This window comes from Heteronotia binoei, chromosome 12, assembly GCF_032191835.1.
Source record: "Heteronotia binoei isolate CCM8104 ecotype False Entrance Well chromosome 12, APGP_CSIRO_Hbin_v1, whole genome shotgun sequence".
In the NCBI taxonomy this organism is placed as follows: domain Eukaryota; kingdom Metazoa; phylum Chordata; class Lepidosauria; order Squamata; family Gekkonidae; genus Heteronotia; species Heteronotia binoei.
This window is the reverse complement of record NC_083234.1, coordinates 53,384,465-53,411,376: the sequence shown is the minus strand read 5'-3', so window position 1 is coordinate 53,411,376 and position 26,912 is coordinate 53,384,465. Positions and strand designations below refer to the sequence as shown.

The window sequence follows — 26,912 nt, the reverse complement described above, 5'->3', positions numbered from 1 at the left end:
CAGGTTTTTTTAAAGTAGCAAGTTTGAAGCATGAATTCTTCATAAGCAGAAACACAGAAAAATTGGAATAACAGCTAGAGTTATTGCAGATTACTAAAAAGAAACCAAAAAGAATAAACCCTTCTAATTCTTGACTGACCGTTTGGTTTACCTCTACATTCTTCCAATGCGAAACGGATACAAGGCAGCAGAAATCCCAGCAATGGCTTGAAGTTGACACCAACTGTAGCCTTTGTTCTCTCATCATCAAGTCTATGTTACATCCAAATCCATTCCAATTCTCTATGCACACTGAACGATTCATGATGAGATTCAAACTAATTTGCTCTCTGACTCAACTCTTACTTCCCCTCCTTTTGTAATTTTCCCTATAAAAATTCCCAAAATAATTTCCCCTGCCTTATTAGCATACAAAGAAGTGAGCTCTGATTCACTTAAAGTTCATGTTGAAATAAGTGATACTAGATGCCACTGGACTTTTGTACAGACTGAGTCTCCCATGTTAATACAATCATGTATGGAAACAAAGGTGCAACTTACTGCAATTGTCTGTATCTGCAAGGTGGCGCTCATTTCTATGGCGTGCATAGACCCCTCTGGAATTAGTGCTGTTATTATCTGTATTTTTATAATAGTCATCCATTAAAATACATATATACCACCTTTCCACTATTGTTACCATTACTTAATAATAATTATTTACAGTGAACATATTCTAGTTTCTTCTTCCTATTATTTTATTTTTACTATTATTAAAGATGCATCTTGTCCACTTGCCATTGTTACAGTTATTAAAATAATAATTCTCTCACTCACACCCACACACACCCCCCACCTTTCCAATTAAAATGGGCAATTTACAAAAGTTACAGAAAAAACTGTAAGCTGATTAAAAACTCCATTTGTTGTTGTTCAGTCACACAGTCGAGTCCGACTCTTTGTGGCCACATGGACAAAGTCACACCAGGCCCACCTGTCTTCCACCATCCTCTGAAGTCTGCTCAAATTCATGTTTGTTACATCAGTAACGCTGTCCAGCCATTTCATCTTTTGCCTTCTCCTTCTCCATACATTACTACAGGGAATACCATCGCTTTGACTATACGGGCTTTTGTTGGCAGGGTGATGTCTCTACTTTTTATTATACTGCCCAGGTTAGCCATAGCTGTCCTCCCAAGGAGCAAATGTCTTTTAATTTCATGGCTACAGTCAGCATCTGCAGTGATCTTGGATCCCAGAAATGTGAAGTCTGTCACTACTTCCATGCCTTCCCCTTCTATTTGCCACAGTGTGATGGGGCCGGATGCCATGATCTTAGTTTTTTTGATGTTGAATTTCAAGCATACTTTTGTGCTCTCCTCTTTCACCCTCAACAAGAGGTTCTTTAGGTCCTCCTCACTTTCTGCCATTAGAGTAGTGTCATCTGCATATCTGAGGTTGTTGATGTTTTTCCCGGCAATCTTAATTCTGGCTTCTGCTTCATCCTGGCCACCATTCTGCATGATGTACTCTGCATATAAATCAAATAAGCAGGGTGACAATCTACATCTTTGTCGAACTCCTTTTCCTATTCTAAACCAATCAGTTGTTTCATATCCCGTTCTGACTGTTGCTTCTTGACCCTTATACAGGTTTCTCAGGAGACATGTGAGGCGATCTGGTACTCCCATCTCTTTAAGGACTTGCCACAGTTTGTTGTGATCCACACAATCAAAGGCTTTAGCGTAGTCAATGAAACAGAAATAGACGTTTTTCTGATACTCCCATGCTTTCTCCATAATCCAGAGAATGTTGGCAATTTGATCTCTAGTTCCTCTACCTCTCCGAAATGCGGCTTGAACTTCTGGTAGTTCCTGATCTACATACTGCTGAAGCCAGCTTGTAGGATCTTTAACATGACCTTGCTGTCATGTTTGAACATTTCTTGGCATTACCCTTCTTTGGGATTGGAATATAAACTGACCTTTTCCATTCCTGTGGCCACTGTTGCGTTTTCCAAATTTGTTGACATAATGTGTGCATCACTTTAACAGCATCAACTTTTAGGACTTTGAATAGCTCAACTGGGATACCATCATCTCCGTTCACTTTGTTGTTAGTAATGCTTTCTAAGACCCATTTGACTTCACACTCCAGAATGTCTGGCTCAGGGTCAGTGATTTCACTGTCATGGTTGTCAAGGACATTGAGATCCTTCTTGTATAATTCTTCTGTGTATTCTTGCCACCTCTTCCTGATCTCTTCTGCTTCTGTTAGGTCCCTATCGTTTTTGTCCTTTATCATGGCCATCTTTGCACAAAACGTACCCTTGATTTCTCCGATTTTTTTGAAAAGATCTCTTGTCCTTCCCATTCTATTATTTTCCTCTATTGCAGGGGTGACCAACGGTAGCTCTCCAGGTGGTTTTTTTTGCCTACAACTCCCATCAGCCCCAGCCAGCATGGCCTATGGCTGGGGCTCATGGGAGTTGTAGGCAAAAAACATCTGGCGAGCTACTGTTGGCCACCCCTGCTCTGTTGCTTTGCATTGTTCCTTCAGGAAGGCCTCCTTATCTCTCCTTGCTGTTCTCTGAAAATCTGCATTCAGCTGGGTGAATTTTTCCTTTTCACTTTTGCCTTTTGCTTTCCTTCTTTCCTTAGCTATTTGTAAAGCCTCATCAGACAGCTACTTTGCTTTCTTGCATTTCTTTTTCTTTGGGATGGTACTGATTGCTGCTGTCTGTACAGTGTCATGAACCTCCGTCCATAGTTCTTCAGGCACTCTGTCTATCAACTCTAGTTCCTTAAACCTATTCTTGTTTTTGCTGACTGTAAGGAGCTTCTGCATCTTTGACTGCAGAGTATATAATTAATCTGATTTCTATGTTGCCCATCAGGTGATGACCATGTGTAGCATCACCTTTTAGGTTGTTGGAAGAGGGTGTTCGCTATGACCAGTTTGTTCTCTTGACAAAACTCTATTAGCCTTTGCCCAGCTTTATTTTGTTCTCCAAGACCAAACTTGTCAGTTGTTCCGGTTACCTTTTGACTTCCTACTTTGGTGTTCCAGCCCCCTATGATGAGGAGGACATCTTTTTTTGGTGTTAATTCTAGAAGGTGCTGTAGATCTTCATAGAATTGGTCCTCTTCAGCCTCTTCTGCATCAGTGGTTTGGGCATATACTTGGATTACTGTGATATTGAATGGTTTGCCTTGGATACGGACTGAGATCATTCTGTCATTTTTGAGATTGTATCCCATTACTGCCTTCCTCACTTTCTTGTTAACTATAAAGGCCACACCGTTTCTTCTACAGGACTCTTGCCCACAATAATAGATGTAGGGATCCTCTGATTTACCCATTCCCGTCCATTTTAGTTCACTGATTCCCAAGATGTCGATGTTCAGTCTTGCCATCTCTTGTTTGGCTACATCCAGCTTACCTTGATTCATAGATTTTACATTCCATGTTCCAGTGCAGTATTGTTCTTTGCAGCATCGGATTGTTCTTTCACCATCAGACACATCCACAGCTGAGCGTCCTTTCGGCTTTGGCCCAGCTGCTTCACTCTTTCTGTGGTTATTTGGACCCTCCCTCTGCTCTTCTCCAGTAGCATATTGGGCACCTTATGACCTGAGGGGCTCATCTTCCAGCGCCATATCTTTTAGCCTTTTGTTACTGTCCATGGGGTTTTCTTGGCAAGGATACTGGAGTGGATTGCCATTTCCTTCTCCAGTGGATCACATTTTGTCTGGGTTCTCAGCTGTGGCCTGTCCATCTTGGGTGGCCCTACATGGCATAGCCCACAGCCTCACTGAACCTCGCAAGCTCTCTCACCATGTCAAGGCAGCAATCCATGAGAGGGAAAAAACTGCATACAGGTTTTTAAATAAGAACTGAAAAATAAATAACTCACAAGCCTCCATAGCTGCAAATACAATTTTAATTTTATTTGCAATTTATACCCTACCCTATCCCGCATTGAATGTTACATCGAATGTGCATCATTATTACCATAATTATAGGACTAATGATAGTAATAATAATAAATTTCCAAAGAGGGAAAAATCCAGACCAGGGAGCTCATCACCAAACCAGCAGAACAGAGAAGCTAAAAGTGCCTCTTTCAATGGCACCCACCTATGTCATGTGTTGAAATGCAGCATTATATCATGGGTTGAAGGGAAGTAGGGGTAGTGACTATACCATTCAAAATATTTTCCATTGCCCACTTTGTGGTCCCAGCTTTCAGTTGCAGCATGTTAGGGTCTTATAATGTGGATTAAATTTTAGAAACTATTATTTGTATAGCAAAATATTGCTAATGCGTTGTTAAGTTTTCCAGTATCTCAGACAGAAAAAAAGTCTTCCTCGTTGCTCTAGATCCTACTAACTAGAAATGCCAGGTACCTTGTGGTCCTCCAGAGCTATCACCTCTCCTGGCACAAATGGAACCCTACCCTGCTATTGCCTCTTAACCTTCCTCTTCTTCAGATTCTCCTTGTGGACTTTTGCAGATTGGAGGGAAAAGGCACTTACACCCTTCCAACAGGAACCAAATACATTGGTGAGATGAAAGATGGAATGTTTCATGGCAAGGGCACCTTGCACTTCCCCAGTGGGAGCAAATATGAAGGAACCTGGGACCACGGAATAGCCATAGAGGTACCATCGTGAAATCTCTACCTCATATAGAAGATGAAAACAGTTCCAGTCATAATATGTCAGAAAAAGGAGTGAAGGATTCATATACTGTTTGAAGGATCCCTGTTCAAGGCTAGATTTAACTCAGTGCTATAGAGTAAGGCCCTCTTTTTGTTTTCAACACCCCCCCCCCCCCGAGATCAAGTTGCCTTAATGAATGCATGGAGGGATCCTGTACAGAGTTCTTTGTAATTCCTGAACATGCAATCCTTCCATGTGTGCAGTCAGTGGGAATAGAGGGAAAATTAGAAATGGCCACGCTTTGTCCCCCATTCCTCCCCCTTCCCACCTTTATAAGATTTTCAGGTTGACCTTTTGCCTATGCATGGAGGAGGTGTGAACATATAGCTCCCTTCTCCTAATTGGCAGCAGTGCTTTCCTGATCATGGGCAAGAGTTTGTCCTATGCTCAGAACTGTTGGGTTTGTATCAGTAGTTTGGAGAGAGCTAATGTAAATCCAGTGAAGAAAATAGTATTGACCTAGGAGATGTGGCTTCAAATCCCTCTTCAGCCACACACTTGGTGGACTACTGGAGACGGGCTGTAGTGCAATGATTGAAAGACTTATCTATAAGCCAAAAAGTTCCCAGAACAATGTGTGCCTTTAGAAGAGTCACCACTCTTCCATCTGTACTATAATAATGCTGACTTGCTTTGCAAACGGAATGGAAGGATTATATGAAATGCTCTGAACACTGGAAGATAGAGCTGAGCAAAACATGATGCTTATGTTCAATAACAGAAGTTCCAGATGTATTATTTGGCCCTGAAACACACATAAACACCAGGAGGAGGCATGTGATATGACACTGTGGAAGGAATAGTTAACTCTTCCACCTGCACTGTTTCTCCCAGTTGAAAACAGATCGTCCAAGTCAGGCCTTAAAGCAACCAAAGGGGAAAGGACAAGGATTAAATTAACCCCCCTGCCCAGCATCACAGCCCCAATCTAGATAGTGCCCCTGCAACTGCCTTTTAGGGTCAAAAATACATCTAAATTTTCTGATTTAGAACTCCAGCATCATGTGTGGTTTGGCCCTATATAGGCCGCATCCATTCTCCAAGTGATCTACCTTATTGTGTTCTCATGAAATTAAGGAAACCTCATCGCCATCATTGATCCCTAGGTGGGCAATGGGGTTGGTCTTCAAATCTGAACATGGCTAATGAACCCCTATCTTGCCTTGCAGGGGCAATACACTTTTGCAGATGGCTTGGAATACAAAGAGGACAAGTGGCATTACTGTGATGGTTATGACAGACGGTTTTATACAGAAATCTGCAATGGCCTGAAGCCTGCAGGTACTGCTCTAGTGACTGTCAGATGAGCTCAGCCAGCCTTGTTCATTACAAGAGACTAGAAGAAGAAGAAGACTGCAGATTTATACCCCACACTTCTCTCTGAATCAGTCGCTCATAGTGGCTTACAGTCTCCTTTATCTCCTTCCCCCACAACAGATACCCTGTGAGGTGAGCGGGGCTGAGAGAGCTCTCCCAGAAGCTGCCCTTTCAAGGACAACTCCTATGAGAGCTATGGTTGACCCACAGCCATTCCAGCAGGTGCAAGTGGAGGAGTGGGGAATCAAACCTTGTTCTCCCAAATAAGAGTCCACACCCTTAACCACTACACCAAACTGGCTCTCCTAGTTGTAAGGAGCAGAATGCATACATGTGTGTGTGCATGCATGTGCGGGTGGATGTATTTAGTGGATTATGGATCTACTTACAACTGTATGATATCAATAAGTAGCGGTATAAACACACAGCCACTAAAAACTTTAAAACAGAATATGGCAGCTAAATTGAATTTAGGAGCTAGCCACAAAGCAGTCAGTGGTATACTAACAGGCAGCTGTCAAAGGCCTTCTGAAGTAAGCATGTTTTATTTTCTGGCAGAAGGCAATATGGGCTGTTCAGTAGCCTCAAGTGATAGCTGACAGGCTTCTTGGGACCCACTGAGCCTGATGAGGACATGAAGCAAAGAGCTAAATAAGCCTCTGCCTTTTCCTTCCTCTTCCACTTTTCACCTCTATATCTTTTTTCTTTCTTTCTTTCTTTCTTTTGCTGTCAGTGGCATCTGATTCCCAGTCACCTTAAGACATTATGCATGCATTTATGGAGTACTTTTAATGCTGAAATTAACAAAGACATTTCTGCTTGTGAGGACACTTGCTCACAAGAGCTGCTCAAAGACCAGAGCCCCATATATGACCTGCTCTGTGTATTTATTCTGCTCTAAAGCCCTGTATATGCTTTTTAAAATATATATATTATTTTTATTTAAAGGGATTTCTCAGCTTACAAACTTGGATCCTCCTCGGCCCATCCCAGATGGCTGCTATGACTGCGGCGATGGTTTCTACAATCCTGAAACCAGGGTGGTGGTCGATTATAAACACCGGTTTCTAAGGAATGCAGGTACAGTTTTGTCTGTCGGATCAGTAGTACAATGAGACATGTGCTTACCTTGAAATGATAGCCTTCTGCATGCACAGGAACTTCCTTTGTTGGCTTCTTCAAGACCTAGTATCCACCGTATGCTCTGTGATAATTTATTTGAACTAACCCCAAAAGCAGTGATAAACTGAATATATTATAATTTATATTAGAACATTTTGTGCAACTCCTATTGAAATTTTGCACATTTTGCATTTAGACACTATTAGCTATGTGATCTGGACAGGAGACCGTGATCAGGTTCTTTGTTAGCAGATTGTTAACTGAAATCATCCTCCACCATCCTCTACTGCAATGCATTGTAATTTCATGGCTGGAGAGAAAAAAGCTTGGGGGACAGAAAGAAATGATTTATTTAGTAAAAATCACAGAAGGGTCAGTTCCTGTAAATTAGAGATAGCAGTTTTTTAGAAAACGAACAAGTGTTTGAGGCTTCATAAATGAATTAATGTCACATATGGAAAACCTTCAACCAGGACTGGATCACAGTTTACCACACTAGTACAAGATGGGTGACATCCCCTGAGGCAGAGGGCTACTTCCACCTGCCACACCATTTTTTAAGGATTTTATTCATCACATTTGCATCCTAACATTCTTCTAGGAACTTTGGACAGCATAAATGAGGTTATTAATCTTCACAATGTGAAATTTGTTCGTTTAGGAATTTACATTGTTCAGAGGTGCCCTGGAAGCAGCTTGCAACGTAAAAACAACATAACAAAATCATAAAAAGAACAAACATAAAAAATGCCCGTATTAAAACATGCCCTCAAATGCCATAAAACAGATAAAGAGCTGGAAGTATTCAGCAGCTTAAAATGTTATCCACAAAACAACCATCAGGCTAGAAATAGGTCATAAAAACGACTAAAAAGGGAGATGTGTTCCATTAAAATCCTGATTTAAAAGGAATATTTTGGCCTGGTACCTAAAAGGAAATAAAATCATTGTTTTTCCATCCTTCCATCCTTCATTCCAAAGGTGAGGGGCCACCAATGAAAAAGCCCTGTCACTGATTGCCACCAGTCTTCCCTCTGCAGGTGGGTTGGACAGTATGGGAGAATGTACTGTTTCAGTACACTGACCCCAAGCTCTTTATAGTTTCAAAGATAAGAACCAGCACTTTGAATTTTGCCTTTAAACAAATGGGCAACAAATAGACATTTTTCAGTATAGGGATGATATGATGCCCATATCAAATCCATGGCCAAATCCTAGCAATTAGGACCAACTAAAGTTTCCAGTCAGTTTTCAAAGGCAAACTTATATAAAGCACATTATAGGTAATCTAATGTGAATGTGATCAGAGCACATGAAGCTGCCTTATACTGAATCAGCCAATTGGTCTGTTAAGGTCAATATTGTTTACACTGACTGTGGAGGGTGAAGGTTGATCAGCACACTATAGATACCATCTGCCACAAAGTCCACCTTATTTCAAAATATTAAATAAAATGATCTGCCACAAATAGCTACTCATGGCACAGATCCAGGTCAATGGAATGCAGCAACTTTGCTGATGGGTGTGATAAGCACACGCTTTCCAGAAACACAGGAACCCAGACAGATCAGCCCAGGCAGGAACGCCTAGGAATTCCAGTTTCTTTTTTTTTTTAAACTTGCGCTTTGAACTCCCTTTTGTTACATTTTATTACTATAAACTTACCACTAGTATCAGCCGCATTAAATTGCCCATTGTATATATTCCATTTTGCAAAACAATTGTCAGTTGAATGTGCAAGAGAGACCTTTTGCCCTCGTCTGCTTCTTTGCACAGGTTACTTTTGAGGACATGGGTGTGAAGAAGGGATGTAGCTTAGGAGTCCATCCCTTCCTTTAAGGGCACTGACACAATTGAAAGAGCCAAGGCTTACATGACATCGGAGGAACTCCAGGAGCCCCAAGAGAAGTCGTTCAAGGCACAAGGCTACAAAGGTGACAAAAAGCACGGATAAATAGCCGAGCTGTGTGCAAAAGAAACCAAGAAAGGGAGCTGGTAGGAGAGGGAACAAGTCCAGGGCTGCTCCTTTGCAGGAAAGACAGGAAAGCCCTCTGGGCTTCTGGCCAGCTCTTGGAAGCATCAAAAGCAGATGGCAGGAAGCATTGCAAAACCTCAGGCAAGAGCCAAGCAGGTTGGCTGAAATGATACCTTCTTCCTCAAGAGCCAGGTTTGAGGGGACATTTCCCATCCTCTAAGGATGCTTGCTTCACTGCAAAGACATTATTCGTTTTCATTGCATCTGTCTCTATTCCCGTTACTTTTCCTTATTTCTATGAATATTAGCAATGGGGCTTCTTCAGTTCACAGGAAACAACACTTCCCTTTTAGCCTTTCTCTCCAGTTTCTGTTTTCCCTTGACATCACAGAGCTTGTTGCAAAACTGAGAAAGGAGGTCTTGCAATTTGCTATATATTTGTCCAAAATATGGTGAATTTGATATATATGTTATTGTCATGACTTCTCTCTTAATGTATGTAATGCTGCCACCAGGAATTTAATTCCAAACACTTTATTTAATGTTTCTCATGGGATTGTGCCCAAGCTGTAAGGCTTCTTTGTTGGACTATGTGGCCCTGAGGATGAGACTGTTATGTTATTAAATATATACAAATCCAGGTTTTAAATAAAACAAAATAAAACTTTATTGGTGCACGAAGCATATTGGCTTCAGGATGTTTAACTAATATTTTCAGTGGATAAAAGAGTGGAAAGTAATAAGTGCTAACTGAGGTGTCACACCCATTCACTTCACTACCATTCCTCACTCTCAGTTCCTTCTTAAACTCACGTTTCTCTCAGTTTCTTTCTCACACACTCTAATAATACTTCGACAGTATTAGGGTTTTGGCTCTCTCTCCAACCCCTATTATGTTATCTAAGATTTCTATTTTTTTCCTATAGAATCTTAAAATCCTTTTCACAGCACTATATGGAAGTCTAAACAGAAGACTGCTTCTCAGACTCTGTAGACTGTTGACTGACCACAGCTGACACTCAAAACTGCTGACACTCTGCTGAGAGTTCACTATTGACTTCTTCCTCTCCCTCCCTCCCTTCTCCATACACTTCTTTGCTCCACCCACACTCTCAGTCACCAACCAATCACCTCACTCAATCACTACTAACAGTTAAAGGAGCAGACAGATGTAAGTTCAAAATCATTACAGTTATCAACATCCATAGATAAGTATATATGTTTCCAGTTTTCAATTATGCCTTGTTGAATTCTGACAATCACATTGAGCTGACTGTCAACATCCCATCTGAGTTTTCAGTTATTGGTCATTCAGTTAGGTGTCTTTAGCCACATTTCAAACATTCACTGTAGCATATGCACAATCAGGCACTTTCATGTAGCTAAAAACTGGCCTATCCTCTGTTACCTGAATTTGTGATTTAATTAAATATTTATTTGTTTGCTTTTTATCCCACCATCCCCTGCAAGCAGGCTCAAGGCAGGTCATAACAGTCATATATAATAAAATAATTAAAACATTAAAGCACAATAAGTTAATAAATAACAATAAAATTCTGATAAAACCTAAAGATGGCAGCCGTATTCTGGGAGTTCAGGTGCCACTTGAAGGAAACTAGTTAGGTGGTCATACATAGCAACCCAGTGATGCTTGTTGGTTTCTTAGCTGGGCAGAACAGAATGGGCACTATGATGCTGCAATAATATGATCTAAGTGGGCAGTGTCAGCAGGGAAGGTCAAGGTAAATTAGATGTCCCACCACCTCAGCCAAAGGCCTGGTGGAACAGCTCTGTTTTACAGGCCCTGTGGAACTTTAATAAAACCTTCAGGGCCCTGATCTCCAGTGGGAACATGTTTCACCAGGCTGGGGCCAGGGCAGAAAGGGCCCTAACCCTCGTTGAGGCTAACCAGATGTCTTTTGGGCCAGGACTACCAGAAGATGTTGGTAAGCTGAGTGTAAAGCTCTTCGGGGCACCTGGGGAGAGTTGGTCCTGTAGGTATGTTGGTCCCTGGCCACGTAGGGCTTTAAAGGTCATTACCATAACCTTGAACTGGATCCAGTGCAATTGGCTTAACACTGGTTGAATGCACACTCGCACAGATGTCACAGTCAAGAAGCGTGTTGCCACATTTTGCACACTAGCTGCAGTTCCAGGTCAGATTCAAAGGCAGCCCCATGTAGAGCAAATTACAATAATCTAACCTGGAAGTGACCATTGCATGGATCACTCCTGCCAAGTCCTGGGAAGTGAGATAGGGAACCAGTTGCATGACCAGCTGTAGATGATAGAGGGCTGACCTAGACCTCCATAGAAAGTGAGGCATCCAGGATCAACCCTCAGCACCAGTATCACCTTCGACATCGAGGTGGGAGATGGATTCCTGATCCCAGACCCCCAACAATTCAGTTACAGGACCTCCATCTTCACTGGATTTAGTTTCAACTGGCTCTGCCGTAGCCAACCAGCCATGGACTCCAGTGCCCTGACCAGAATATCTGGGCAGAGTCCATGCAGCTGTCCATCAACAGATGACAACCCAAATGACAGCATACTGCTGACAACCCAGCCCAAATCTCTGGACCAGTTGGGCGGGCAAGGGGTGCATATAGGTGTTAAACAACATCAGCAAGAGGATCGCCCCTTGTGGTACGCCACTTGTCACAGCCAGTAGCCAATTCCTTATCATTTTGTTTGCCCTGAGGCAAAGAAGTTAAAGACTGAATTGTCCTAAATAATTGGGCTGGACATGAGCTCACAGATGCAATGGAAGCCACGTAGAATATCTTCTTAGCAGCCTTCACTGCCATCTCATAGGCCCTCATAGATGTCTTTTTGAGGCTTCATTAAAGGCCCGCCACCACACTCACTCCAGTCGTCTCAACTCTTGCATCATCCTGTATAGCCCCGGGGTGTACCACAGGGCTATTTTGGTGCGGGAGCAGAGAGACTTTGGAGAGCCGGCTATATTATTCCTCTACCATCTCATCCAACGAACTGCCAGAGGGCATTGCATCCCACAGAGCATTCGGGAACTTACTGGGTTTCATTAGTCTCTGCAGGCAAGCATAAATCCACTTGCTGCTTAAACAGGGAGGCCTACTCAGTTGGGCCTTCAGGGTGAAGTGATCTGACCATGGCACTGCCTTGGCATTCTCCAGATCCACATGTATCCTCTGCACCAAAGATAAGATCCAGCATGTGGCTTGCTTGATGTTTGGGGGCAGAAATGGATTGGGAGAGTCCCAGTGACATCATGGACAATGCTAGTTTCTGGGCTTGAGAGGAGGCTGCATCATCAACATGGGCCAGCTTCTGAGGGAGAAAGTACAATAATTGGATTATTTAAAACAAATAAAGCTTCCATGACAGAAAAGGAAAATCTGTTGGCAGGAATGGGATCAGATAGCATTTGGGATGCTAAACAGGTGAAGACATTGAGATCTTTGAAGCTGAGTATGAGAAAGGCATTAGGCAGAGGGCAAGCTTCAGTAGTTGTTGACATAGTGGATGAAGAGGGAGAACAGTGAGCAGCATGCTGAACAGCCCCTGAATGGGGTAAGTGGCATAGGCAGGTGGAAGCAGGAAGGGTAAGAGAAGTTGAGTTGAGGGACTGAGGAGAGTCAGTGAGGAGAAAACGCTGTAGAAAACCTTACCCAGAGCTGGGGGTCCTATAAGCCACACTCCCAAGTTTGTACAAGCACCTTTCCCTTGTGGCTTCTTCCTCACTCCTACCTCATCTGTTGAACTGGGAAATCTCAGGTTTTTCTGCAGCTGTGTGAGGCAGCAACTCTGTCCTTGCAGTGCCACAGCCTATGTCATGGCTTCCTCCAGTGGCTCCAAGAGCACACCTGGACCTTTAGAAAGCAGCACTGAAAGTGGCTCTTGAAAGACACTACAATTTCATCATTGATACGCCAGTTGCCTTTTTCATAGTTAGAACTGTAAATTTAGAGGAGGGCCATCCCAGCATATTGAAGCTCCTCAGGACAAAAAAAAAATGTAGTTCTTTAGATACTTTTGAAAGCCAGGCTTTGGGTTTTAATCAAGCAATAGAAGCCCTTGCTGCCTTTTTTTTTTAACATGCTATGCTATAACTCTGTTGCTTTTGTATATTTAATCATTGTGAATTATAAGCCGTGTGAAAGATTTTAGCTCTGGGGCATTTGCCAGATGGTTGATTCTGCTTTTTTTACCCAACAAAAGACATACTGTTTGTGGCAAGCCCTGAGAAATTGTTGGTAATCAGTGTATTCTTCCAGGAATGGGCGCCAGACCTGTTTGCAAGAATTCCAGCTTTCACTGAAATTAATTGTGAGCACTTTAGTCTCTGCTCTTGGGCACAAAACAAGACAAATGGTGCCAATTGTTGTAGTGTTTTCTGTCGCATAGCAGTGTTCATGGAGGAGATGGCATATATTTGGGGGACTGTGCAACTTGTTGTCAATCTGCTGGTACTTATCTACCTGGGCTAGGCAAGTAGAATGAGGACAGATGAAAAGAACCCTTAAAACCCTTCAACACATACTAGCCTTTTTTCAGGAAGCACAGCTCAGTAGTTTAGGCCATGGCAATCTCGGTAGCTTGTACTAGAGAGGTTGTAGGTTTTGGTACATTCAGAAATGTTGGGAAGGGCCTATGTTGCTGAGTAGTAGAGTCAAAGTTAGTTCAAGGAATTTTATCAGTCCAAGCAAAGTAAAGCATTGTTATTTTCCATGATACCACTAAGTTTGGCTCAGATCTGGCCAGCAGCACCACCGCATCCAGGAGGCAATGGCTTTCCAAACTGCCAATGACCAAGAGCTAGCCGAGCCTCTGTAGTGTATCAGCAAGTAGTTACTGAGGTGGCTTGGCTGGAGAATTAGTCCTGGATAAAACACATGCTTCACTGGTATGAGTTCTGATCCTGGCATCTCAGGGTACAAGACTGGGAAAGGCTTCTAGTCTGCAACCCTGAAGTGCTGCTTTTAGTCACTGCAAATATGATGGACTAGAAAGATCTGGGACTGCCACTGTATAAAGCAACTTGATATTACTTTCACATCAGAGACCACCTATTACCATGTGAACCTAATAAGTCTTTAAAATCTACCCATATGAGTCTACTAAGTCTTTAAAATCTTCAGAGGCTCAACTGTACAGTGGGTTGTTACATGGGATGGTGAAGTGAAGAAACTCCTGTTAATACTCTGCCTTCTTTGTTGGCCTTTAGATGTCCAGCAAGGGCCATTTTATTCTAGGGGGTGTTTGACATGCAGGCTGCTTTTCAGCAATAGACCATTATTCTGTTTGCTGCTGATGTCGTCTGTGTAATCAATACTGTTGGCTTTGTATTCTGTGTTTTTCTGCTATACTTTTGTTCTTCTGTGGTCTATTTGGGTTATATTTGTTGGGTTAATATTTGATGGTATGAGCCATCTTGGAGATTTTTTTTTTAATTGGAAAGGCAGGCTACAAATATCTGAAGTAATAAAATAAATGTGGTTTTAAGATTGAGGAGTCCAGAAGTCTATGAGGAGTTTGGTGTGGGCAGAGGGCAAATGTGGTGCAATGATTAAATTATTGAACTAGGATCTGAGAGACCCAGATTTGAATTCCATTCAGGCACAGAAGTTTGCTAGGTGACCTTGGTCCAGTCAGCTTAAATTAATTCACAGGGTTTTTGTGAGGATAAAATGGAGGAAAGGAGAATGATGTAAGCCACTCTGGGCCCACATGGGGGAAAACAGCAGGGTATAAATGAAATAAGTATATAAGTGTTGTGGATTGCCTGGTTCCCAAGCATACAGCTTATCCATGGCCTGATATATAAGATGCAGAGGGGCAGCCATGTTAGTCTATGGTAATAAAACAAAACAGAACTCCAGTGACACCTTAGACTAATAGTGTTTATTCCAGCATGAGCCTTTGTGAGTCAGGAAGTAAGTCTTCATCGCTTCTGAGGATAACATTTCTGTTTTGTTCTGGTACATAAAAGGCAGCCTTATGCAGAGCCAGACTGTTGTATTATTCAACCCAGAACTTTCAACTTGGACAGACAGCACTACTCCAAGGTTTCCTCAGAGGGCCCTTTTCCAGTTGCACAGCCTGCAGTCCTTTAACTGGTAGTTCCCACAATTGGCTCTGTTTATTTATTTAAGAGATTTGTGTCCCATTTTTCCTAAGCTGAAAGCAGTTTCCATAGGAAATAAACCATTAAAATCACCTGAACCCTAAAAGTATATGAAAAGCACATAAGGCAATGTTCAATTTTTAAAAAGAAAATACACCGCTGTGGCACAGAGCTGACTCGTTCTCATACAGGCAAATTGATGGCTGAAGTACCTGATTTTTGCTTACTCTTCTCATGCTGCTGTCTTTCTTCAGTGGCCCTAAGGTGGCTGCGTGGGGAAGGAGAAGCCACTTCAGTGGTAGCAATGGGAACAGCTTGCCAGTGGAGGCAACAATCCCCAGGCAATTCGGTCTTCTCTCTCCTTCCCACAGGGTAGGATGGCACCTCAGTGGCCCAGCACCCCAGCCTTCTTCATGCATAGCAAATACTCTGTTGTAGAGCTGAGGGTCCCCTGCCAAAAGCATGCACCAGAACTTTGGACTCTAGCTGCAGAGGACATCCTTCTGTGCAAAGTGCCCAAGAGATTCAGTTGTTCCAGCCACTTTCATTGTCGAAATATTTGTTATTTTCTTGTCAGTGGCTCTCCCTTTCTCTGGTGCTTGTGCAGGAAAGGCACAAGGGCAGACTGGCCTGTTAATCATAGAATCATAGAGTTGAAAGGGGCCATATAAGCCACCTAATCCAACCCCCTGCTCTCAATGCAGGATCAGCCTAGGATAGTGGTTTTGAATGTGCAGTCTATGGAACAGATCAGGCCCCCAGAGGGCTCCTATCAGGCCTGCGAGCAACGCACTGTTATCTGCTTCCTTTTCCCTCTTTTGCTTCCTTGTTGCTTTGCTAGGCTTGCTCAACTGCACAGGAGCTACATAGCAAAGCCTCTGTTTTCTCCATTGGCTGATGAGCACATGAAGCAACTTATGTACAAAAGCTCACAATGCCCAGCCATTTCATGTTTTCCTCTGGGTCTTAGGCTCAAAGCATTGACCATGAGATTTCTGTAATGAATGTCAATAAAATCAAAAGTAGGTTTGCAACTTACAGATATACACCTGAACAACACCTGAACAGCATACTCAAGATTGCTACAGCACAAACATTGTCTCCAGATTTTGATGCAATAATTCAGAGCAAGAGGTGTCAGTTATCAGAGACTGTTAAATAAAATATTGCAAGTGCTAATCTTTTAAGCATGTTTTATTTTAAGTTTTTTTTTAAAAAAAACCTTTAATTCTGTTTGTCTGTGTCCTTTATAAAGGTTGTATGTCTGTTACCTGGAATTATATTTTATGACAAATGTGGCCTGGCCTGACAAGGTCTCGTTTATGTCAGATCTGACCCTCATAACAAATGAGTTTGACACCTCTGGCCTAGAGCATCCCTGACAAGTGTTTGTCCAGCTGCTGTTTAAAGACTGCCAGTGAGGGGAGCTCCCCACCTCCCTAGGTAGCTGACTCCACTGTTGAAGAACTCTTACTGTAAAAACATTTTTCCTTACATCCAGCCAGTACCTTCCCACCCTTAAACCCATTGCAAATCTTCTCCTCTGCTACCAAAAGGAACAAATCCCTGCCCTCCTCTAAGTGACAGGCCTTCAGATACTTAAAGAGAACGATCCTGTCCCCCCTCAACCTTCTGTTCTCCAGTCTGAACATTCCCAAATACCTCAGCTTTCCTCATAGGACTTGGTCTCCAGGCCCCCTGATCATCCTCATCTCTGTCCTCTGCACCTGCTCCATTCTGTCCACATCTTCTTTGAAGTGAGGCCTCCAGAACTGCACACAATACTCCAGGTATGGCCTGACCAATGCAGTGTACAGCAGGACTATGATCTCCCACAATTTGGATGTTATGCATATATCCTACCCTTTATGAAGTCCATGCTGGTTCCAAATCAGACTGCAGAAATGGTATGCAGCCTGTCATAGAGTCCAGCAGCAGCAGAAGTGGGCAGAGGTGAATGCCTCATTCCGAGCAGCCAGTGCAGGTTTCAAGATGGGTTGCAGAGTTGAGTTACAGCCTGTCTTGGATTCCAATGCAGGGAGATGGGGGCATACACCTTTGCCTGTGCAGGCTGCAGAAGTAGTTACTTGGGCACTGAATTGGCTCTGGCTCTGACAGCACCAGGAAAGAAGGCCACCTGTCTGATGTTTCCTCTGGAAGTGTTCCAAGTTGGCCAGATGGAAGCCAAAGCGGGGTCCACCAGCTGCAGCCAAGGTGGCAGTTGCCTCACCTGTTGCTTCCAGTGCAACCTGGGAACATATGACATTTATGGCCCACCACTACTGCAGTGAGAAAGAGCAAAAAATAGATGTGCATGCACAGCTGATAAGTACTCTAGAGCATCACTCCTTTGGAGTGGAGCACTCTAACCATGAGGAATGGGAACAGCAGTTTTATATTTCTTTGCACTGGTAAGGTGGACTTATGTGACTGTGCTCTGCCTTCTGGCAGTAAGTTGCTGAGATTCCTTAAATAAAACTTAAGGTAAATGCCCCCCTCGGGAAGCTAGATTTACACAGAGACACTACACAGCTAATTAGAGAAAGGTCTGTGCTAACCTTCCCCTTATAGCTGTTCTCCATCATACACAGTACTCCATAGCTCAGGACTGGCTCAAACTAGTGAATCCTCCCAACTTGCACCCTTTCCTATGCCATTTGTCTCAGCTGGATACAAGGCAGGCTGCAGAGGGAGCAACCCCAAGGCAGGCTGCAGAGGGAGCAACCTGAACCCCAGCCAGGAGCAACATCAGACAAGAGGTGCCGGCAGGTACAGCTACCCCTCCTGCCTCCTTTTACATTACCCCACCAGTACCATTTTGGTGCCCCATTTAGCTGCTTGGGTTGTTTGGACAGTGAAGCAGTCTTGCCACAGCTACACTATAGGGATGATATTGCCCTACGTTACAAGGCTGCTGTAAGAAGGACAGATAATGTGCTTGCTTGAATGATCGACATACGCAGTTGCACAGTGTAATTACTGTTCTTTCTCAAGAGGGCAAAGTCTCCCTATTCTGAAATCTTTGACTTGGTTGCTTGATCCACTACTGGAAGCACAGCTAAGTGTTATCAGGCTCCAGCAGGTAAGGATAGGTACACTTTACTATGGTCTATTGGACACACCCCTTACCATGATGTGGACTATTTGTGTCCTTACATTAATATAATAGATTTTCCTACTATAACAAATCATATTTTATATAGAACTGCCTCTGTGTGTGAGCAGTGGTTCTGTGTTAGAAGTTCATTTGGGCCCAGAAAAGTGACCCTGATACTGTTGTTTGTTACAGTTACTATGAGTGTTATAGAATCAGGTAGGTTTCCAGCCCTCCTTATTCTACGCTTTTGCAAACCCATTGTGGTATGTGCCCTTCCTTCAGGCACATTCTGCCTGTCCTGGATAGATATTTCACTGGTTAAGAATGAAGAGGACCTAGATATGACTTACAATCACCTTCCGTTCCAAAGAAAACCAACAACAAGCAATCTAGAGAAAAATAAGGGAGGGAGAAAATGCTAAAAAGTTCGTATGTGAGGGAAGCAGTACACAAAGTCCTGGTCAGGCTCAGGCATCATTGTATGCTCATTTGACTGCTAGGCTCTGCATCTGGATCAGGTACAAACATGGGGCCACTTAGATGCATTTTGTTCTAGCATGAGCCTCAATAGCAAGACCAAGCTACAGCTGTAGGACACCAAACTGGCCATGAACATTTGTTGCACAAATGAATAAACCTAGGAAGAAGCTTTTGCTTCACCCATCTTCACAGGCACTGACACTGTGACTTTTTTATGTTTGGCAAACCTGTGCATTGGTTTGGGGATTTTTATTTTTTTATTTTTTTGGATCTTTGACATCATGCCCTTCATCAGTTTACTTTGTTCTCCTTATACTGTTAAGTCTCTTGCTTTGTCTGCATTGCCCCTTATTAACTTCTCTTTGACTGTGCATTTAGTTTTTAAAGACTAAATAGAAGATTCAGCTCTAGTCCTGCTTATTTTTGTCCTGTTCCTTACATTGGGAACTCTGGGAAGGCCTCTGGCAGTATCTTGTTTTCCAAGTCTTGGGGGCCACAGCCCTGTCTATGGGGAGAGGAGGGGAAGGTGATTGTAAGCCACTCTGAGAAACCTTCAGGTAGTAAACGGCAAGGTATAAAACAAATTCTTCCTCCTTCTCCTCCTCCCATAGGCCAGGGTGACACAACTCAGCAAGGCAAAGTTACATGACTGTACTTCAGTTGCCTTCAATTGGACCCATCATTTTGCTGTAAAAGCACGAGGTTAACATTTTTGACCAAAAGAGAAAACATACACAAGTCATCCAGAGGCAGACTTCTCCTGCCTTACCTTGCAGTTGTGAGGCAGGACAGGTGGGAGCTCATCAGCCTTCTCATGTGGAAGCCTGGAAATTATTCATGTCTCTTTTTCTACAAGAAGAAGCTCTCCTTGTTTTGATTTGCAATGCCAGCCTCCTAAACAGCCCCCCCCCCCCACATACACACACCATTTCAGCATGAATTTGTGCCATGTGGGGCCTGCCAAAAGGGGGGGGGAATAGGAAAAGAACGAACTTTTAAAAGAGAAATGAGCTCAGATATGATTCTCACCCACAATGTGGAGAGCTGCCTAATTGCTCCAGGGTGATAATTTCCAGTTGATTAAAGAGTATTTGTATTCCCTCTTTCTCCCCCCCACCCCAACATTTTTGAGGGGAAATCACATCTGAAGGTGATGATGTGCTTTGGCGTTCATATTAATATAGCCCAACAATTGCCGTTTGCAAAAAAAAAAATAGTAATTACAACTTGCCGTCTGGGAGGACTAATCAAACTCCGGGCTTTAATTCCATTTTAAATATGGATAAAATGCGATTTTCCATGCTCACCCTGGTGTTGCGGGGTTACGGAAGCCGCCAGCGACAGCGCAAGGGGACTGGCGTGGTTAACAAGCAGCTGCCGCCAAGCCGGATCGGCATCTGTGATTTAAATTGTTAGCTGCACAGTCAGGTAGAGAGTAGAAAGGGTGGTCGAGAGGCTGTTAAGTCCCTGGCCGCCAATTACGAACAATCAGGGAGGAGTCTGAAGACTTATTCAGTACAATAAACCCAGTTTGTCTTGTTTCAGGGGTTACTGCTGAAGAGGCTGCAGCTGCACTGATTCAAATACCCGACAACTACAGTGATTATCAGGCAGCCTCCTCTTTTAGGGTGGCAAAAGTACAGTGAGACCATCAGTTAACTCTTTAGCTTCTACCAGGTTTCGGCTTCTTTGCACTTTGCCGTTTCCTGCATTGCGCAGACCTGTGGCATTACAGCTCCTTAGCTATCCTGACTAGGTTCTGACCATTGGTTCTCTTTCAGAGAAATCTGGCAAAGTCCATGTGTGCCTTGTAAAGCAGAGAACAGTTGGCATGCAGTGGTAAAGCCACCTTCAGTCCCTTTAGGAACATGGTACAATCCCATTCAGAACCACCTTTCTGTTTTTTGTATCTGATATACACAGATTTAAGAGCTGCTTTCCCATTTTTCACAGCAGGAGAAGGGCAAAGGAGTACTCACAGTGGCATGGGTGAATTCACTCGCAGCTAGGCAACATAACTTGACTAGAAGGCTGTTTTCCTGTTCCTGGTCCCCATCCCAGTCTTCTTTTAGCTCAGGAGAGGCCATGCTGTTTCCCAAGAGGGTAGCTCGGGTGCCTGCATTTCTGTAATTCACCTATTCAAAATCACATCCATTCATATGCAGCTGGAACAACATAACGTGCTAGGTGTTACATTACATGCTTTATTGACTCCCCCGTCCAACTTTAGACCAACAGTTCTCAAACTCTCTGAAGGGAGATACACTTCTAAACTTTGCAAGAGGGCCCCTAACAAAGAAAGTCACACCACTTTCTTTCATCCAAATATAAAAACGCATAACTCTCACATCAGCTAACACTGAACTAGTTTAGTATTTATAAATACATAGCATTATTGAGCAGCAGACTGTATTTCGTGGCCATTTCTCACAGTGTGTGGGGCAAATCCAAACTTACCTTGAAACCTCCCAGAGCATCCTCTCCCAAGTCACCCTATTTCACCTCCTCCTCCTTGGTCTGGTGACCCACCTGTAGGTTGAGAATCATAGCTTCAGACTGTTAGCTAGTTGGGACAGAAAAGTGTTGTGTGATATAAAGCACTATCCACACATTATAAGAATAAATCAGTAAGTGACTGGCAATTTGGGGCTGTATGCATGCAAAGAATACCCCAGAATGTGGAAGAAGAAATATGAATCCACCTTGGAAAGAAAATGATGTTACAGGACAGGGTTTGTGTCTACCCTCACCCCCCCCCCCCAGTGAATTTAACAAAGAAGGAATTTTGGCATTAGGAACCAGGATGGTCCAATGAATAATATGATGGATCCAGAATCTGGCTTCCAACTCCTTTTCAACCATCCTGTTATTAATTTGTACATTTATTTCCTGCATTTCCTAAATTAAAATAACTTACAATTCTGCACTAGGAAAACCTAATACAAAAAACGTAACAAAACCAGAGTGCCACAAAAAATCTTTAGCCTTTCCTAACCAGTGCATAGATGCCCAAGCCTTCCAACAAACAGATAAAGGAAGTGCCCTCCATGCTTTCTCAGGTTGTCCATTCCATAGCACTAGAGCTACCACTGGCAAGGCCCAGGACTTTGCTAAAAGAGCCATCGTGGAATAGGAGTTAGAGTGCCAGACTAGGATCTGGGAGACCCAGGTCTGAATCCCCAGTCTGCCATGGAAGCTTGTTGGGAGACCCTGGGCCAGTTACAAACTTACAGCCTAACCTCCCACACAGGGATGCTGTAAGGATAAAATAGAGGAGAAAAGAAAGATGTTTTGTGTGCCTGCTGGAGAGAAAGGCAAACTATAAATGAGGCATGGTTATTACAGATGGGATGGCTCTCCAAGGCACTGATTATAATTAAACATGGAACAAAGCGGCATATCCCAGAAGCAAGTTCTCTCAAACAAGCCCCATTGGATGGAGTACTATCACATTCACTTCAGTGGAGCTTGTTTAAGAGAGCACCTCAGTAGTTTTTGTTTGGAAAGATATCTTGGTTTTTAGGATTATGATTCCAGTTTAAGTTGATAAGCCAGCCTAAGTACGTGGAAGTAATATCCATTGAAAGTATTGGAACAATTCTTGAGTAATTTAGGATCAAAATGTGAGTGTTTAACTGGAACAATATACTGTGTCAGGAATCATTATATCTAGCCCTCAGATAAATTATGAAAACCACATGGGGCCAGCTACAGGGAGTAGGGGTCTCTGCCTCTTTAAAACACTCCTCGTGTTGACTGAAAAAAAATTATTATAAATTAGAAGACAGAGTGTTGAGAATATCTGTATGTCAACTACAGGGGCAGAAGTGGGGAGGGGGGAGAGAATCAGGTTGCTCAGGTCCCAAAAGGCACAGAGAATCCTGGAGAGGGAGATTGAGATGGTGGGATCTCCAAGCTGTTTCTCTCCCCACAGTTCCTCATGAATTCTCAGCTTGTAAGGGCTGTTTATAACTGCCAAGTCAAAAATGTATTAAAGCTTCAGTCCTGGAGCTGTAAGTCTTTAAGTATTGTATTAAATGAGCCCTACATGCATAGTTATGAAGAACTATGGGAACGCTGTCCACTTTATACACTTTATATTAGTAAACAAAGCTGTTAATTTTATGTTCTGTGGTTTTAATATTGTCTAATGTTTTATTCTGATATTGTTTTATAACAGACAATTGTATTTTATGATTTTTTTGCTGTTAGCCACCCTGAGCCTGTTCACAGGGAGGGTGGGGATACAAATAGAAATAAATAAATACATAATTAAATAAATGAATAACTTTAATTAGGATTTCAACCTAATTTTAAAAAAATATGAAATAGTAGGAAAATGAAACAGAATATTGGCACTTTGAAGACAGACAAAATTAATTGCAGCATAAGCTTTCAAGAGTCGAAGCTCACTTCATCAGATGAAATAGTAAGTCTTCAACCTTTTATTGGTAGATCAAACAACTAAAATGTTAGTTGGTTAATCAGCAAGGGCCAGTTTTAATTGGTGAATCTGTAAATTAAAGGCAAATTTGTTATTTTTTTAAGGCTCTTTTGGTTCCAGGATGTCACTCTAATGGGTCTGAAAATATGAAAGAGGGTGTTTCCCTCTCACAATATGGGGTAGGCTTTTGCTGATTAAATTGTATGTTCTCTCACACTGCCTTCCACTTGCAAAAAGGCCCCTCTGTCAAGATTTTGGCAATACACAGAATTATTCAGATTAAATTAAGTAATTGACGGGTTAAAATGGAGATGATTAATCATCTAAACGCTTTAATCAACCGACAGCCCTACTAAATAGTATTTTTATGCTCTAACCAAAATACCAGTTAGTATTTATTGGAACTAACCAGTCACTGCAGGTGTTTTGATTCCCCCAAATTCCCCCCCTTTCCCTCCCCCCTTTCTGGTGCCTTCAAATTTTCCAGGTATTTTTATGTCTCAGAAATCTCTGCTCATCTTATCTTGTAACCCAAGTGGTTCATATAAGCTGGAAGCACTCATGTGAACTATGCATTTGCTGATTTGGCAGAAAGATAATGAGGAAGCCACTGATATGGGGGATGCATCTGAATACAATGAATTTTTATGCTTCCTTTGTGTGTCCTCCCCACCCTCCCTTCAGATGACGATGAACACGAGCGGATCATCCGTACTTGCCGAAAAGGTTGGGACGAGATTGTTGGCTTTATACCAAAAGCATGAGCTCCCTCAGTGAAGCAAAAAATCACAAGCACTGTTGGTGTCTAACTTCCTTGTCGAATGACGCAACCCCTATAATTTCTACATTAAGGTACTTTTTGTTACCTTTACTAAGGAAATAAAATGTAAAGCCTCACTTCATCAGCTGCATTGAGAGGAAATTGTGCGTCTAATCACCCTCAACTCAATATAATATTCCCACAAGGTGTGTAAAGCGGTAGGCTTTTCTTAAGTCTACATTGCGAACACAAAAGAATTAACTAACAAGACTGCGTCAAATCCACCACAGCCGTCTTTTAGCACAGCACTATACCCTTGTCACACATCCACCCTCAAGCTGCCGGTGAATCCTTCTCTTTACACCGGGATATTAATTGGCTGCTGTAACAGTAAGCTCAGGAACTATGTTTTTAATAATTGGTGTGCTGACAGGGAAAATCAAAACGATTTGCCACAAGCATCAGAGCTCTAAAACAAGCAATAAGAGGGAAGACAAAGGATGACGGGGTGGGTTATCGTTTGATTAGCAAGCTACATTTCAGAAATGAAAGAAAATGGAATTGCACAGTTTTCCTTGATGTAAGTGCCAGCACTTCGACTTTCATTAACTTTATTTATTACACAAATAAGACATTTACAAAGCACAACAGTTAAAAGTAGGTAACAAAACAGACATTGGTTTTACAAAAAAAAAAGTGCTTTACATTTTTAAATTTTTTTCTCTCTCTTTTTAAATAAATATCCGTCTTGACTGCCTGCTCTCCAGAAGGGTATTTTTAGCCACTGTAGACATGCATATCGCAACATGCTACAAACAAAACAATCTGCTCTTTTTCCAAGACAACTTGGTTAAGTGTCTGCAGCTGGCATTACCTTGCGATTCTTGGCTGCATAAAATTGGCACCTCTGCTGTTTCCAGCCCCAAAGCCCAGCTTATAGCAGGCTCAGAGGCATCCCATGTTCCGGAGTACAGCGCTAATCCAAGCTAAGAGGGAGAGGAGGGACAAGGCTTCCAGAACCTTATCAAGCCCCTACAACCTATATACATTATGCAAGTCAAGTACACCTGCATGATTCATGCTGCTTTAAGAGCTGTGCATAACACTGAAGCGTAGCTCCTTAGCCACTGGAAATCTGTAGTATCCGCTTTGCCATTGAAGATCTCACAAGATTTCACTGTTTTCTCATCCTTAAGGACTTGAAACTTGGGCTTAGAAAATGAAAAACAGATGTTCTTACACAAAGTTGAGTTCTGTGCCCTATTGCAAATTTGGTCTTTGTATGGGTTACTCACACCCCAACCTAAGCCATCATTTGTTGGTGTGACTAGTCTAGGGAACAGTTTGCTAGCCAAGCCATTTGGGGGTTTCCTCAGTATGGTATGGGGAGAAGAAAAAAATCCATGACATTTTCCAAATCATATTCCAGATGACTCCATTTCCTGACTGAATTCTAGCCAGAAAATCTTAGTTGAATGGGAGTACGATCTGGATCAGCATTGCTAAAATCCATTGGGGGATTTTATAAAAATATTTATGGCTGCAGTCCAAAGCTCCGGGGGTTGCAATGCACACAACAATCTCTGCATGAGAAAGGGCTTCCCCATGCAGTTGAGAAATGTGTTTGCTGATCCTGAAGTATAATAGCAAAACCCCTGTTTGCAAGGAGTTTCATATGTGCCCAAAGACACCACACGCGTCCTCAAACCGTGAATCATGGCATAGTCTGCTTTAATGCCTTATATAGGCTCCTTCAGCAATCACTGAACAAGCAAGAGGAGCGTGAGATGCATCTTTGTTTAAACTGTTTAAAAGACAGAAGATGACCTGAGATAAGAATTTTGTTCAGTTACATAAATTAGAGTGAAGTACATTGACCAACACAATTGCTGACTGAAAGAAAAAGAAAGAAAGAAATCAGAAGTTTCACTTTCTCAGCAGAGTTTGTATTTTCCATGTATGTCACTCATTCAAAGATGAATTGTCTGCATTTTTGGGGCTTAACTTGGCCAAAATTCTCAAGGTAGTCCTAGCTATTTCCTTACAAGGTACATTGCACCATGTACCAGCCTGATCTGGGTCTGCAATGGAATAAAAAAGAAACCCCTCCATCACAACCTCTGTTACTAAGGGCTGATAATAAAGGCGTCAGTTTGTTTCTCACAATGTAGTTTTAAAATCCAGGAGCTCTCCCAAGTGACATGCCACTAAAACCAAAAGATAGACCCCTCATGCTTTCCTACAGCACACTAGCATCTCTCCAGCTCACAGATCTGCTCTGGGCTTATCCAGACAATAATATGGCACTGTACTGAAAAGATCAGAAACGTTCAAGACCTTCTTCCCTCAGCAAGGCCACATTCCTTGCAAAAAGCCTGCTCATACTGGCCCCACTCCAAGTCACAAAGACCAGAGAGAGCCTATACCATGGAGATCTACTGTGGCCAAAAACAGCAAAGAATCTCAAAGGCTGAGGGAATTGCTCTTCTCCCTTTGACTCACCAAGAAACAGACTTCAAGAAAGGAAGCTAAGAAATCACTGATATCCACACTAATCTCTCCAGTGCCATAGAGAAGTAACTGGAAGAAACTGAACGTGAATTTGGTCATCAGAGGCTGAGGGAATTCAGTATTTTTTTTTTCAAGAGAACTCACAACACAGATGCAAGTAACAGCAGCCCCTGGTCACTCCCGTATCCACTGACACCATTTTAAAACCATTTGTAGCTATTTAAAAATTAGCACAAGGCCCTGATCTGTACTGGGTGTGCAGTGTGGTGGCCCCAGGAGCTCTTGTTTCCTCTTCTACTCCTTTTCAGTTGCAAAAGCAATCCTGTTCCCCCCCACACACACACAGAAGCAAGAAGGGGATCTGAAAGTGGAGAACATAAGGATCACTC

General features: G+C 42.6%; 1 protein-coding gene across 4 annotated transcripts in view; it reads left to right on the top strand.

Annotated features, from left to right (window-relative positions):
* MORN5 (MORN repeat containing 5) overlaps positions 1-26,912 on the top strand; it is a 31,971-nt gene that overhangs the window by 628 nt on the left and 4,431 nt on the right. The window contains exons 2-5 of one of the 4 annotated variants that reach the window (XR_009556072.1): positions 4,497-4,644; positions 5,874-5,985; positions 6,970-7,101; positions 23,937-24,104. Coding sequence is in view for 3 of the 4 variants with exons in the window: in XM_060251549.1 (XP_060107532.1) it covers positions 4,497-4,644; positions 5,874-5,985; positions 6,970-7,101; positions 23,937-24,016 (472 nt within the window). In the remaining variant the exon portion in view is untranslated. Of the gene's footprint in view, positions 1-4,473; positions 4,645-5,873; positions 5,986-6,969; positions 7,102-23,936; positions 24,155-26,912 lie in introns of those variants that run through there. The other 3 variants (XM_060251549.1, XM_060251551.1, XM_060251552.1) reach the window with 3 other exon arrangements.